The 16255-nt window shown below is 43.7% G+C and overlaps 1 protein-coding gene across 1 annotated transcript in view; it reads left to right on the top strand.

Annotated features, from left to right (window-relative positions):
• LOC107185489 (forkhead box protein P2) overlaps positions 1 to 16255 on the top strand; it is a 221562-nt gene extending 205307 nt beyond the window's left edge. Inside the window, exons 7-17 of the mRNA XM_015573178.1 lie at positions 40 to 144; positions 298 to 454; positions 1462 to 1648; positions 2978 to 3293; positions 3698 to 3766; positions 4986 to 5062; positions 5292 to 5393; positions 8108 to 8238; positions 14731 to 14806; positions 14952 to 15055; positions 15413 to 16255. Coding sequence (XP_015428664.1) covers positions 40 to 144; positions 298 to 454; positions 1462 to 1648; positions 2978 to 3293; positions 3698 to 3766; positions 4986 to 5062; positions 5292 to 5393; positions 8108 to 8238; positions 14731 to 14806; positions 14952 to 15055; positions 15413 to 15662 — 1574 coding nt within the window. The 3' untranslated portion in view covers positions 15663 to 16255. The remainder of the gene's footprint in view (positions 1 to 39; positions 145 to 297; positions 455 to 1461; positions 1649 to 2977; positions 3294 to 3697; positions 3767 to 4985; positions 5063 to 5291; positions 5394 to 8107; positions 8239 to 14730; positions 14807 to 14951; positions 15056 to 15412) is intronic.

The raw sequence follows: 16255 nt of genomic DNA, 5'->3' as shown, positions 1-16255 counted from the left end.
TATTTGACAATTTCGTAATTTATCGAATATTCTAAGTAGGTCTACAGCCAGGCGAGGGTCTGCCAATATGGAAGACGGAACCACCGGAAGTCCCGGAATCCCATCAGAATTCCAACGTTCCGAAATCAGGCAGCGGACTGAACGGTAAAAACAAAAACAATTCTTCCTCGGTCTTTCCTTCTCTGTACTCTCGTTTATTTTTATTTCCTCCTGTTTCTTTCGTTTTCTCTTTCTTCTTTTTATCTTGCGAATACGTGGTTCGTTTCCGAACTATCGCAGGTCTTCTGAATTCGACAGTGTCGAGTCGACGGTCGGAGATGAACGGCACCACGCAGCTGGACGAGAAACCGTTGGACGTGTCTTCGAACGACAAGACTCATCCCCTATACGGTCATGGGGTCTGCAAGTGGCCGGGCTGTGAAGTAATCTGTGAAGACTATCAAGCATTCCTTAAGTGAGTTCACTTCGTTTGACCTGTCTATTAATCGAAACGACGGTACCCAGTGCCATTTGCAAAACGTCACTGTTAACCAATTCTGAACGTATCGGTGAGTAAAGTAAGGTACGGTTCTCTTTCAATTCGACTGTACAGGGTAAGTCACCTAAAATTTGCATCTGTGTTATTTTTAATGGTACGAGAAATCCAATCTTGTTCAGTGGAATGAGTTAGAAGACAGTGGGTAGAGGGGACGACAAACGGGAAGAGTAGAAAAATCGCTGGAGTCAGCGTATCTCATTGACATCCGGCACCTTCTCCATCAAGTTCGAAACCAGGCAGGCCTGGCTTCGTCCCCTTTTGGTCGGCGCAATCCCTAGTAATCACGCAGCTCGTCGCCGCAAACTCCCTCAAACAAGCCGTTACTTAAAAAAGGAAAGGACAAAAAAAAAAAAGGAAAACGCTAATTACCTTTGTCTCATTAATATTCACGACATTCGACCGCATCGTTATGCCTCTCGGCCCTAATCCCCTTCCCCTGAACCTACCCCCATCCCCATTCTAGCACCCCGTTTCGGGTAGACCTTCCCGCATTCTTGGTCTTAACAGGGCCTCCTCCCACGGTTCTTTCGCACTCTTTCACCCTCCGCGATACAGGGTGGAACCAGGTCCGGTTTCCGCGGCGACGAAGAAGGATTACGGAAATTCTTAAATACGGGAATCTTGTTGTCATCCCCTACCACTCAACGATTCTTTCTGGTGTCCCCGACAAGGGGCGAGTGACTCGTCCCTCCCTTGGGAGAGAACACAGACCTTGTTCCGTTAATATCGCGTAGCTTTGATTCCCGCGATAAACGTTCTGGAATTGTTTGAGACATAATTTCATCAGCCGCGAAAATCGCAGGGAAGATATTTCCTTTATGGACGGGGTTGCTTCTGGTGGTACTTAACTCGTGAGGATAAAGTTTCGAGAGTGATTCATTTAGAGACACAAACCAATAGACACTAACAGCGTACGGTTTCAGGCACTTAAACACGGAACACACACTGGACGACAGATCGACGGCGCAGGCTAGGGTTCAGATGCAGGTTGTCTCCCAGTTGGAGATTCAGTTGCAGAAGGAACGGGATCGGCTGACCGCCATGATGCATCATCTGCACGTGGCGAAGCAAATGGCCTCTCCCGAACCACCAAAGTCATCCGAGTCGTCGGTGAGTCTTCTTCCTTTTTTTCCTTTCATACGACGAAAATTTCTCGAGTATTACAACAGCCGTCGGGAAGCTGTTCAGTTGAAAGTTATGTCTCGAGATGCAATATGTTACGACACTCTGGAATACGGGGTGTCGTATAATCGCGAGGGACGACAGTTCGACGATGGTCGAATGAATGCACGCGTGCCTCGTTCGCCAGAATCTGGAAAAACGATCCTAACGATCCTGTCGCGCGCGGTGTAAACTCTTCTGGTACGAGCACGCGGACGAGTCGTAAAGTCGGATTTCCACGGGGGGGGGGAGGGCGCCGCCACAACCGTGGGGTAAAATTTTACGAGTCTCCACCGTCCACCCACCCCCGCGATGGTGGCTAACAACAACGCCAGTTTCAGTTTTAACGCGCCGCCGAGTCGACTCGCTAATTTATACATAAAGTTTCCATTAATAATTCATCGGGTCCTCGTTGATTTTATATCGCCTTAATTAAAACCTCTAACAAGTCCAGCAGTCGGAGAATACCAATATCGCATTAGCCCTCCGTGGCCGAGGCTCTCTGGTGCTCCTACTCCTCCCTTTCGACGACTTAATTATTTTAACGCGGTAGGGAGGAGGAGCTTTGGTCGCGCGCGAAGGTCGGATCATCTCTGGATATTGAGACAGTTTCCCGGTGAAATATTCGATGGGGATCGTATGAATATTTAACCGTAAGGTATTATGCTCATTAATAAAAACGTAATCGCAGTCTACTGGGTTCGAATGTGGTCACCGGTGTCGGCGAAGAATTCTGGCGAAAAATTACACACACATCGGTGCAAAGTTATTAACAATTACTGAACCTACCCCTATAAGCAACCAGCCCCAGTCCCCTTAGCTTGTAACGTTTAACCCTTTCGCTACGGTGGGCCTCGCCGCGGAGTACCTCGTCTAGAACGGAGCGCCGTGCCGAAAGTGAGAACATTTTGATACATTCGACTTACGACCAACTGAGTATAATTATACATTTGAGGCCCACGGGTCAATGACAAAACAATGTCGAAAAAAATCGAACGTTGCAATAGCGCTTGCAATTGTTTGCGAACAGAAATACACGAAGCGATACCATTTATCTTAACATTTGGTTCCATTTTTGGAGCGGGTGACTATAGTCACCCGTTGTGTATAGGTGGCATCTTGTGACCGGTGACTATAGTCACCCGTCGTGTGCGGGTGTCGTTTTGTGGCGGGTGACTATAGTCACCCGTAGTAGTGAAAGGGTTAAAGACATTTTTGTTGTCATTTCAATTCTTTCCGTAACTGATGTTATTGTCAAGAAAGAATCTGATTTTCCAGACCGGCTCGAGTATACCAAAGTTAAATCTCACCACCGCTTTGATGAGCCAGCCACCTCCGAACTTCGGCGTGTCCCAAGTGTCCCCGGTCTCGATGTCCGCGTTGGTCTCCGCGGTTAGGTCGCCAGCGGGTGGACAGATGCCACCATCGGCCGGTGGCGCTCCAATGCCACCGATTCCGAACATGTCGAACATGTCCGGTATGCCACCGTTGCCGAACATGCCTGGCAGCATGCCCACGATGCCGACAATGCCCAGCTTAGCGGGGCCCATCAGACGGCGTATCAGTGACAAATCCGCGCTCTCGTTGGCAGGAGGTAAGACTTTTCCATTATCTTCCGTACGTATGTATGTTTAACCGACTGGAATTTCATCGCGGGTCGATCGGGAATTGAAATAGTTTGTCGACTAAAGGAATCCATCTTTGGCATTGTTAACGTTTCGCGAGAGAAGGTTCTTCCGTATTACCTGGCACTCGGGAAAATGGTTCGACGTAATAACGATTTAATAAAGAGACATAGTTGGAGGATTTTAAGGCACGTGGAATTTTATAAAAATATATTTCTAATTTCGTAAACCTATGGTGTTTCTTGTATTAGTTCTTGCCTCGCGACACCATTTTACCCATGTTTAAATTCTACGGAAATGGATTGAATGTCGTCTCGAGAATGGTGAAACGAAAAGACATGTTGTAAATTCAGAAATTGAATACTATTCGTAGGACTGTATGACGAGGGCACTGTAAGGCGCAGAGTAGCCGTCGATAGATCTGGAATAGATATTAACGAAGGTAAACGATTCAACCAAAATTCAGTCGGGGTGACGCACGAACCGCGAAATGCATCGCGAACAACAATCGAATTTTATGTTGGTTTTAACGCTGATGTGACTTCACCGGAAGAAGGTGAATTTGAACGACAAAAAGTGAATTCGGCATGAAATTGCATTTCCCGGCTCGTTCGCGTCAAATAAATCCCGACAACAACAGAAAATCCTGTAGCAAATGCTCTTTACGGTCCTCTCTTGATCTCGTGCCTTTTCCTATTCGTGAACTCTACCGCACGCACAGAATTACTCGCGGTACCGACGATAATCATGTGAGCTACCAATGTTCGACACCTTGTTGGCGACTTGCAGGACGATCGTACAGGTAGAGATTGTAAAAGGTGCAAGAAACGAAACAAAACAAAAACCTCACGTGAAAGTGAACGAAACATATGCAGAACTGTTATGAACATAGAGAGAAAATAATTGAAACGAAAAATTATGAATTCTAAACTAAAATGTCAGCTCGAACCTTCTTTCTAAACGATGCTTCTGTTGTTTCCTTATTTCTTGTGCTGCCCGCCCTCCCCACCGTGTAGGGCTGCCCTACATGCTGGAGCGTGCTGGCCTTGACGTCCAACAAGGTACTGTCAACCTTCTTTCCACGCTCCTTTTGGTGGCTTTAAGGATTTTCTTGAAGGGTGCACCCTTGCATGCCGAAGAATAAACCATTCTACTCCTATACCTCCCTGTAGATCTAACTCGACCATTTCGGATACTTTTCTGATCACTCTAACGAAGTGTCCGAATTTTCTTTTTCCCCGACACCATCGATCGCTTTCTGCTTTACCCTTTGATCTAGTCTTAAGAATACATCTGTACAGTCTCGAATTTATAAATTCTGTTTCTTAAGCATGCGAACAAACTTCTTCTTAGAATAGAAGCTTTTTCATAAAACGAAAGACTTGCAAAGAACCAACCGCGTAGATGTCAAAAAGCATCATTATCAGACAACCTGTGTTCTTTTTTTTTTTTTTTGTTCGACTCTTCAAAACGGAACCGACGGTGTCACTCCTCTAGAATTGTGTGCTTGTTTGTCGTGAAAACCCACCAATCGGACACGTCCCCCGCGAAACAGATAGCGACGATAAACTTACCCACCTATAAAGTAAGAGTATCGCAGCTCTTCCTCTTCTCCCTGGTCCACAGCTTAAAGAAATAAACGTGGATCGTTGGTATTTCAGAGATTCAACGAAACAGGGAGTTCTACAAGAACGCAGACGTCAGACCGCCATTCACGTATGCATCATTGATTCGACAGGTGAGTGAACCACTCGATACGCAGACGTGTTACCCCACTGGTTGTCCAGAATAATTCAGACGAGATATCGGGCTCGTCCGATAAGGGGCATCCGTTTTAATCGAAATTAATTCTCGGGCGCAGCTATGGCGAGGTTAACGTTTCCTCGATCGATCGTCGAATATAATGTACAAAAAGTAATGGACCACGGCGGATCCATATGCATCTTTTTGTTTTCTATTTTTCGCAGTCGATCATCGAGTCCCCGGAGAAGCAGCTTACGCTGAACGAGATCTACAATTGGTTCCAGAACACCTTCTGCTACTTCCGACGCAACGCGGCCACGTGGAAGGTATATCTCTTGAGTTCCGTAAAGATAAGCATTTCTGGCACATCGAGGAATCTTTCCAACAGTGAAAATATACATTCGCTAATTGTTCGTTAGAATCTTGCAAATTCGAAAGAATTCACGGTTGAAACTCTAGACTCTTTCTAGAGATTCCTTTAACGCGAGTCGGACTTGGAAATTCTGGAAATAATTTGTTCGTCGCCTGAGAATGTTATATACAGGGTGTCGTGTAACTGGTGGTACTATAATCATGGGTGGGTGATTTTACGTGAAAAAATAAATCTAAAGCGTAGAATAAAATTTTTTCATTTCAGACTTCGTTTTCGAGAAAAAGAAAATTTTATTCTTCATTTTCGATTTATTTTTTCCCGTAGAATCGGACCACCAGTGACATCATTTGTATATATCCGTAGTAAACTGGACCGGGATTAATTTATTCGAGTTACGAAAACTCCGTGATTACGAACCTCGCAAAGTATTCTTCAGCCGCGACGCGTCGCGCCAAAAACAACATCGGTCGCGAAAACACGCGTCCAGGATGCCTGGAAATAAATTCCCCTTTAAATGGGATGAACTCAGCGGTGGCTCGGAGTTATGCAACGTTTGATTGCGAGCCACAAAGACGAAACGACTGGTCGTGCAATTTGCATTTACGAGCAGATTAAGCTGAATGCGTTTAACTAGAAAGGATGAGCTTTCAAGAATCTCAGATAATCTTACGTATTAATTTGAATTAACAGGCTAAGTGACGCGCCGAGCAGACGACCTGGTAACGATCATTGTGTTGCTTTCCCGGTTGAAACGGGGGAGACTGTCACGGTTATGTGTGGAATATTACGCCGCATTACGATTCGCTCGTGGACCGTGGCATCGTGTTGATTCCCCATATTTCTCGTTGCGTGTCGAGCAAAACTGTGTCATTATGCAATTTTTTTCCCCTTGTAGAGGAAGGTCACGACCTGGAGGAACATCTTTGGATAATGCAGGGCTTAAAATGTAGGATACTATTAGAATATTGTCTGCTGATTGCCTGCCATTCTCAGTAGAACAAGCTTGAATGATTTATGTTTGCTTAACTTCTATAGAATTCAAGTAGTTTCTGATCTGTAGGCACCTGTAGTCAAAATACAATCAATTGATCCGTTGAGGACATCTTCTACCGTCATAACTATAAATATGGTAGCTACTTTTACTATCGCGATTCTTCGACTGATATTACAGTAGGCTTCAAAGGAACAATTTATTCTGTTTCGACAAACAAGTATCTTAATTGCGAACCTGCTTCTTATAAACTGTCGGCTCGACAGTAAAGTTCCATTTAAAGAATTAATTTCCAAATCATTTTTATCGAAATGGCTGACTACTAGTTGCGAATTCCTTAGAACTTGCTTATACTCATTTTAGTACCAGTCGCGTCCAAAATGGCCTCGATCAAGTGACTCTTCCATCAGCGTGTCCAGAAGCATAGATTGTTCGATGTATTGTTGAATGAAGCTTAAAGACAGCTCGAAAAAGTAAATTTTATCAACGATCATCATCGATCCACCGCGATCGAGTCGTAATGCGAACGTCATCCCACGGACCGTTTTTTCTTGGCAAGAGTGGACGCGCGCGCGTGTGTTCTCTGCGTGTGTGCGTGTGTGCGTGGAAGTAATCGACGTTTGCCATGACGCTTCGCCTCGCATGGTTATGTGTATCTGAACAATTTTTTCGAAAGCAAAACGACACACAGGTTTCCAAGCTGCCAGAAGGAAGCCAGGTCCCAACAACACGTCTCCGATCCGGATGCGGGGAAACGGCACCGTCAACGAACTTCACTAAAAATTCTCCTGATTTCACATTTTTTTTTTTTTCTTTTTTGTTCTTCTCCTTCTTTTGGAACTTTGTACGGCCCTGCGGCATGTATGATTGTTGTCGTTGCCCCTAGACTTAGATGAACTAGCTGTGCATTAACGATTAAGGAATGCCACCATATACCGTGTATCTTTCGATTAATCGTTTTGGTTCGTTATGTCCTTTTACGGCCTTGCCATTGCGCGACCATCGCCGGGTTATCCTTTTTGCTGCTCTCACACGACGTGTATACTAATTTTGTTATTCTTCATCAGTTGTCGGTTCTTTCAGCTTTCTTACTCCTTTCGGCCGACTCGTTGAGTTGTACTTTTGAGACTGTCCAGATGGGCTATTACCATCGGGGACCCGTCTTCGATAGAAAGAACAATCTCCGGTAGCAATTCTACAATATAATCCACTCCGTATTCTTAAAAGTCTTGAATTTCATATCGCGATCACACTTAGATTCAGGGTTCACGAAGGTAGCAGCCCAAAACGGGACATATCCCTTCACAAAACACACGATACAGCTTGTTAAAAAGAAAAAGGGAAAGAAAAGAAAAGGATCCGGTTATGTTACACCCGCCCCCAAACCGGTGAACCTCTCATCCCCCAAGTCTCTTTGACATCTCACCCTCGCCCTCGAAGAGAAAACGGATCATCGACACCCCCGTCTCGTCGGCGTATACGGTCCCCGTCGTCGTCATCATCATCGTCACGATATTCACAGTCCCGGTGTTCGAGGATGTGAAAACACCGCCTGAAAAAAAATGACACGCCGTCAGATCGTGCCCGCGGCCCGATCGAAGAGCCGGCCTCGCGATTGAGTTGGCTTCCGTTCGTTTTTTGCGTTGCTTATTTAGTCTGTGTATTATTTTGTATAGAACGCAGTGCGACACAACCTGTCTCTCCACAAATGTTTCATGCGAGTCGAAAACGTGAAAGGCGCCGTATGGACGGTGGACGAAGTGGAGTTTTACAAGAGACGTCCTCAACGCGCTTGCAGCACGACCGGGTACGTTGCCCTCCCCCACCGTCCCACCTAAAAAAAAAAAAAAAAAAAAAAACAGATTTACAGTTCGCGATTTTTTACTCTGTCTCTCTCTATTTTTCAACTCTATCTATATATCATAGATATTTACGATATTTATATCTACCTCTATCTCTATCTCTCTCTATATATATATATCTTTGATACCCACGTAATATATATATATATATATATATATTCTTTCTCCTGTGGCCCACCCCAAAAATTGGATACACCCTCACGAAATTATCGGCCTCGGTCGCATTCCCCTCCCCCCAATTCCACACGTCTCCCTTTACCTCCTGATCCAACGAGATATCCACGTTTTTTAATATTTCTATATATTTCTTCTCTTTCTATCTATGTCTTTTTACATATTTATAGATATTTATATATATTATACATTACTCACCCTAATCGCTTTTACTCTTGTTACATACTCGTACCGCTAACCAACCCCTCGTCCCAAATCATATTTATACTGCCAGTTTTTTACAATCTTTTTATATGTATATACCAACATACTTATATCTTTACATATTTTTACAATTTTTTACATATATTTATATATCTCGATATTTGTATATACATATATATAGTATAGATAATAGTGTTTAATATTTCTACTCTTTTTATACGTATATATATATATTTATATATGTATCTAGCTTTTTCTATATACTCACGTATTTTACATTAGCTATTTTACATGTATATATGTCTCTATTCATAAGGTTCAAGCGTGTGTGCGCGCGATATGTCACGCGTGCGTGTACAAGCCTCCCTTAAATACGCATACGCACATACACGCACGCTTTCTGCATTCCATTTTATCTATACGTTATGCATCTACCTCGAATAGACCCCCGCCTCTTCGCTTAGTCACACCGTTTTTCTTTTTCATTTAATATAGTATATACATATCTCTGTGTATGTTTCTAGATCCTTTCGTGTATCTAATGCGTGCGCAATTCACACCCTATATAGATTTCTGTGTGCCGCGTGCAAACCATTTCTTTTCTCACACCCCCACTCCCCTTCGCAACCATAATATCTCTGTTCATCGATCGCTCGCTGTCGTTTGTAATCCACCGTTTGCGCTAACATTCAGCTCCCCGAGTTACAATTGAAGGAAATTCATCGAAATCGCTAATTAACGCAAAGAAAAGAAATTCCTCTCGTTATTAATTTTTCTCGAGAAAGAAATCTCCTTTTTCGTCAAAATATCTCGACGTTTTCCAAATTAAATTTTCATCTGCTGTAGGACGATATCCAGTAAATCATCGATGAATATTTGAATATCGATACTTTTTAATTCAAACATCAACATTTTGTATAAATATTTAATGTCACGATATATTCCAGTATCGATATATAAACCATAACTGGTTCCCCCATGGAACCAATCAAGCGCCTAGTGGTGGCATCTGAACATTCATTGTCAGTGCCGAGGAGCCTTCGAATACTCATCGATAATTAACTGTACAACTAGAATACTTTTCCACCTAATCTAGAAATGTTCGATCGTTACACTTAATGCACTTAACCGGTTCTTTTCATCGTCGAGGCACGTTCGATCGCGAAATTGTACTCGGGTAGCCCGCTTCGCACAATTTTACGTTTGGTCCCGCGTGTGCGTGTGTAAAACATCTTATATACTCGCCCTAGTTCCCGTGTGCAACGGTAGCCGTCAGTCTGTGGTTGCGTGTCTGTTTGCGTGTGTGCGTGTCAGAGATCATGGAAGTTCGAGGCAATGGAGAAGAAGGAGGAGAAGGCGGCTGGAATGATTGCGAGATATCGGGAGTGTCCGTTGTGTCGCTCCGTGTGTGGAAGGGACACGTAGCAAAGGTTATCGTGGTGTGTGCTTTTTCTTTAACAAGCATGTCCGGCTTTGCAGCGACTAACCGATCGAGAATCGGGCAGGGCCGAAATATATCTAACGGCCCGAGTCTAGTCTCGAATGCCCGGGAGCCGGATGCGGGATTACGCCAGTGCAGAGTGAGAACCGGCAGAATTGCACTTTGGTCAGGTAGTTGAGTGGAGGAGCAGCCGCCTTACTACAATAATTTACTTTTACGTTCTTTCATTTATTCTTTTGTTTCTCTCTCTTTTTTCTCTATCTATCTATCTCTTTATCTCTATCTCTCTCTCTGTACCCCTAAATTTTTGCGAGTCTGTGCTGTCTTTGTCAGGATAAATACATAACTCTAGAACCGTGGAATTCGACATTGATACTAGAGGGTTTATCGCTAGGCGTCGAATTCCTCTGAAATAAGGGGGATGGTAGTCGAGAGGACACCTTTAAACTTCGGGGGGGGACGTCGACGGGTAGCTTGGTCTCGCGACGATTTGACATTACAGTTGCATGAGAGACGAGAGATATCGAGTGTGTGTATATATATATATATACTGTCGGCCACAGTGTCGGCCGACGGGGTGGTTGGTGTGCGTCTCTCTGTCAGACGCTCCGAGAAAACTAGCGTGCGTATACGCGACGCTCTGACGAAGGAATTATGCGGGCGATCTCGGAGAGCCGAGACACAAGAAGCGTTTCGAGAAATTACGAGAAGGCGCAGCACGTGTTGTTGCGTGCGGTTCGCGATGGAGAACTGACGTGAAAAACAAAAAAAGAACGTTCAACAACAACAACAAGCAGAAAACAAACAAAAAATACCTTTTTATCTTTTTTACTCTCTTTTTCTCTATTTCTTGGTGGTCTTGTCTGTGTATACAGAACGCGATCCGCACCAATCTATCATTGCACAAGTGTTTTGTGCGCTATGAGGACGACTTCGGGTCATTCTGGATGGTGGACGACGCCGAGTTCGTAAAGCGGCGGCATCTGTCCCGCGGCCGCCCCAGGAAATATGACCCAACCCCATCACCCACTCCACCCCACCTCTCCGCACAGTAAGCACTACCACTTTTTAGAATTCTGCTGGCTGGCTGGCGCGCGACCGTCTTGACCTTACCGCGGGTTATCGTTTTCTAATAAACGCGGCCGTACCGGCACGGTTTTCGCTTGGTCGTTGTTTAAAAAGAAAAAAAGAATGGTTAAAAAAAAAGAAAAACGAACCACTAAACGCCCTCTCGTGCCTGCTGCCTTTGTCGTTCAAACGTGTGGATTGATTCATCCGTGTTCGTTCTGGTCTTCTTCGAATGTTTTATCTTTTCTTGGAAATTCGAATCATTCGTCAAAAATCGTGGAACAGTTCTCTTGTTTTCAGCTTTTTTTGTTTTTTAAAGATTCACGTTTAGAAACACGTACACATTTACGTTCGCTCATCGTGGTCTGTTTATACCACCTGTCTGACTCGGAACCACTCGTTCTACTTGTGATCTGTTTGACGTTTTAACCTTCTCTCTGTGTACAAATATATTAATGTTAAGAGGGGTGTAATTACACCCCATGTATTTTCAGTGAAAAATGTAGAACAAAAAACTTCGGTTGCGTGTATGTTTGTAAAGGTTTATTAAGTTTTAAGAAGATAGAAATTTTCTTCAAATTCTGTATGAAACATATGACAGATAGCATTCCCGAGAAAACTTTGGTAATTTTAAATAACGTTTTTATTAGTCTGGGGTGTGTTTGCACCCCTGTACACAGAGAGAAGGTTAGCGCGACGCGATAGAGACATCGATGCCGGGTAAATGACTTCCAAGGCAGCAAGTAGCGGCTCTACGCAGTTTATCCAATCCCGAGAAAACGAATTCCGCATCATGCCTGCCTCGAACACCTTTAGAACCCGTTTTCCTCGAGAACCGGACTAGTAGTACCATCCGAATTTCCTTATTGGTCACCCAGCGGTGCGCAATTCTCGTCACAAGAATGTTCTTTTAACACTTGCACTGCCGTTCATGGGTCTTTTCAGGCCCAAGATGCACAATTGTTTAAGAATCTGAAAAATTATGTATTCTATTTACAAAAAAAAAGATTTAAACGTTTTAATGTTTGAATATTACTTGTGAGTCTTAAAAGGCCCACCCTTCAAGTAAGTTTTCTGTCAACGGTCGTGCCAGTGTTAATCACGTTCATTCAGTTTCCCTTAGTGAAAAGTGCGAAATATTGCTCATCTTCGAGTAAGACAATGAATTTCGTAAAACGAGAAGAAACTTATACGAACATGAAGTAAATTCAATTTGAAAAGGACATTCACTTGAAATTTACAGACCCGTACAGGTATTACAATTCTACACCGCTTATTAAATCTCGAGGGGATTAAATCTTGCGCACCTCTGCTCGTGACGTCCAAAACAGCCCCGCCCTAGAGTTACATCCCCGTAAAACGTCACTAGAACCGTAGCCCCGAGGCTCTAGCACACACCCGAGAGAGCTTAAATTCCCTGTTCCGATCCTGCAGGAGCCCAGCCACAGGACGATTGGTCCGTGCTGCAGGATCTCTGATGTGTTTAGTGGTTGCTCGCATGGATAATCAAGGTTCCTAAATTATTCGTCCCTCGTAAAAACGAAAAAAAAAAAAACATATATATATATATATGATTGACAACAACAACAAATAACTGAAAAGAAAAGATAAAAAGAACCACCCGTAAGACTATCCTATCACTGAAAACACTGTGCTTATAATTGTATGGTGCTTACGTAGTGGCGTTTGCAGTGTCTTGGAAGAATGTGGAAGTGTTTTTTTTTTTTTTTTTATTTTTCGACCGCGAACAAACGTTTCGTTAACAACTTGGGTTTTTTTTTACTGTGTTCTTTATGCCCCTGTCTTTGAGCTGATTCTTTTCAGTACGGTTTTCCAATCTCTTCTACCTAACCACTGGATCCGCGAACAACCCCTGGTTGAGCCAAACGTTTGTCCTATGATTTTTTTCAGTTCTCGTCTTCGTTTTTATTTTTCGTTTCGCTGTGTTTTGAGGCTGCGTAGCAGTAGCGATAGAACAAGTGCCGATTGACGATACATATACGTTCCTGAAACGGGAAGGTGAAGCTTTTGTGTTGCTGTTTTAGATTTTTTCGTTTTTCCAGTGTCGATTGAAAAACGACGTTCTCGCCGTTTTCATTTCTCCTTACGTTTCGCCTACTTTTTTTTTTTTTTTTAGTACTATGCTTTTTTTCGACGTGCGAATGGTTTTTCGGTGTGACTGGTCGTGTGTGTCAGGGCTACTCGCGCATGTGTAAATTTGTGTACATTAAGCGTGTCACAACCGCAATCTCGGATGATACGGAATTCTTCATTCATCGCCTACCGACCATTCTCTTCTAACTCAGGTACCTCATCGTTTACGTACTAACTTCGCAACTTCCCGGTAAATTTTCTATACTTCTTTCAATCGTCTTTTTGTATATGAACGTTTTTTAACAATTTTTCTCTACTTTTTACTACATCTAAATCTTTATCCATCTACCTATTTAACTCTCTCTCTCTCTATCTATCTATCTATCTTTCTCTTTCTATCTCTTCCTCTCTGTCTTTTTTCTCTAATTCTCTTTACTCACAGCGCTCTAAGTCACTTGATAAACGGCTCCAGGCATCGATTTTTTCTTACATTTTTTCACTTCGCATGCAAGCAGTCTCTTGCAAAAAATCTTGTCGCGAAACTCGTGTGATATTAATCGCACGGTATTGAGCTTAAACATATCGTTTCTGGGCATGATCGATTGTTTGCAAGAGAAAAAACGTACCATTTTCACGGGAGATTCGTATTCCGGAAAATGGTACACACCACAGACGGTCAGCGTTCGATGCCGAATCAGTATCTAAACAATTACGGATGAGTACGGAGGTAAGCACAGGTAAGCCTCGGGGCCGTTTATAAGCCACGACGTCGTTTCCGAATCAAGAGTCAAAGAGCTTACCAAGCTCCTAGATATATCTTCCTCCCCGAGGAAAACGAACCAATGGAAACGGGAGCGCTTTCTTTTTTGGAATTTTTTCTACAAACTTTTTTTCTTATCTAATCTCGCTCAATCTCAGCCAAGAGCCGATCGTTGGACGAGCGAGTGAAACTGGTAAAAAATGGGTAAGAGTTTTCGAAAACTCTTTTTTCCAATCTTTTTTATATCTCTTTTTTAATACATTATCTCATATTCGTGTATACATTTTTTCATAATATTATACTTCTCTAATCTCTATATCTCTTTCCATTCTTTCTCTCTCTCTCTCTCTCTCTCTCTCTTTCTCTCGATTTCTCTGTCTCGCTCTCTTTCGATCTTTATATACCTCTACATATTAAAAACTCGATCCACACTTGCACACACTGTACACACAAAAAGCTCTATCTTGAACCCACCCACCATCCTACCCCCTACCTCGTCTCACGAAAAACCACCACCGAATATTACTCTCGAAAATTTGCTCCACCCCTCCCCCACCCCCGTATACATCGACACAGTACTAAAATAATTTTTAAAAAAGCTTATATCTATATATACACGCGTTTTGATATTTCAGGATCGCAATTGACAGACGGACTACGATGATTACTAATAAAATTTTCTCTGTCGATATGTAGGGGTGTCCCGTCGAAGAGTCCAACCCTAACGCACAGCCCGACCATGTACGGTGACGCGTTGAACGCCAATCTCCAGGTAACTGTTTAAAATCAATGCATCGTCCGACATCGCGACGATCATTCGATTAATCACGTTAATGTATCTTTCGTAGTCTCGACGATAGGTACACGTGAAACGTACTGCCATGACTAACCATCTAATGCAATTTGAGTATTTCCAGGCGGCGCTCGGGGACTCCAATATGGGTTTTCTAAACAACACGATGTGCACGTCGACGACGACGAGCCCCGACAAGGAGCACGTGTTAGCCCACAACGACTTAATGTGAGTTGGACGCACGTAAACCTAATTCTGTATAAAATCTCCAACCCCAGACTGTAAGTTTGAATATCCAGTTCCGTCCATCGATTGTTCATCGGACAAAGAAAACTGACACCATTGTTGTCGATTTGTTTCAATAAATTTTGCGAATATCATTGAAACGCGCGAAAGGGGGCAGTAACTTGCCCGAAAATTCTGCTCATCGACGTCGATCGAATACAGTAAATCATCGTTGAGTGTTCTGAGGCAAACGCTCACTGCTGGGAATAACATCTGAACATGCAGCGTCGAGGAGCCTTCGAGCATTCATCGATAATTCACTGTAGAATGTATTTTAGATAAAGTTTTAAACACCAACAGGTCACCGTTGGATGAACCAGCCGTGCACATAAAGCAAGAAGGCCAGAGCCCGGAGGGGGGTAAGCTCACGAGATTAATAAAACGGGAGCTGATCGACGCGCCCGCGGAACAAGAAGGCGACGACGATCAGGTGGACGAGAGGGAGTATCCGGAGAGTCACGGGCACGATTCCGGCCAGGACGAGGACATGGCGGAGGACCTATCGATGGCGCCCGACATAATGACTCCGGAGGATCAGATCGAGGCGTAGTATCGTTCCATGAGCATCGAATAGGTTCGAGCTGTCGCTTCGAGGCCCGGGGTCGCGGGTGGACGAACGATACAGATTCCTCTTCTCCGTCGACGTGGGGTCGAGAAACCGTGGGCGTGGGAGGGGGGGGGTGGACAAAAAACGTGTAGAACGAAACGAAGTCGCATCGAACGGAGAGGAAGACTACGCGAAAGACGAACGATCAATGCCCTATAGGATCACCACTCCACTCCTCCTTCGTAAGAGACCCACATTACTCATCATATCCGAAGCCGTAACGCTTTAGAAGCGGCTTTACAAAAGGTAAAAAAAAAAAAAAATAAAAAGAAAGAAAGGAAGAAGAAGACTAAACGAACAGGAAGCGCCCCCGTAGACTGTGCGCGTAATCGGTCGCGACGAAAATGTCGACGATAGTCGACGGTGATTTCGGGACTGCGCGATCCTTCGATCCATATCCTTACTCAAGCAATTGCGAACAACGATGTATATTCTGTTCTCTCCTTCCGTTTCATTTCGGAATCGCGGTTATATCTATATACATACACATAAATATACATATGTATCTCTCTCTTTCACAGACACACACACACATA

Source organism: Dufourea novaeangliae, unplaced genomic scaffold (genome assembly GCF_001272555.1).
Source record: "Dufourea novaeangliae isolate 0120121106 unplaced genomic scaffold, ASM127255v1 scaffold57, whole genome shotgun sequence".
In the NCBI taxonomy this organism is placed as follows: Eukaryota; Metazoa; Arthropoda; class Insecta; order Hymenoptera; family Halictidae; genus Dufourea; species Dufourea novaeangliae.
Note: the sequence above shows the minus strand (reverse complement) of the source record. Positions and strands in the feature narration are given on the sequence as shown.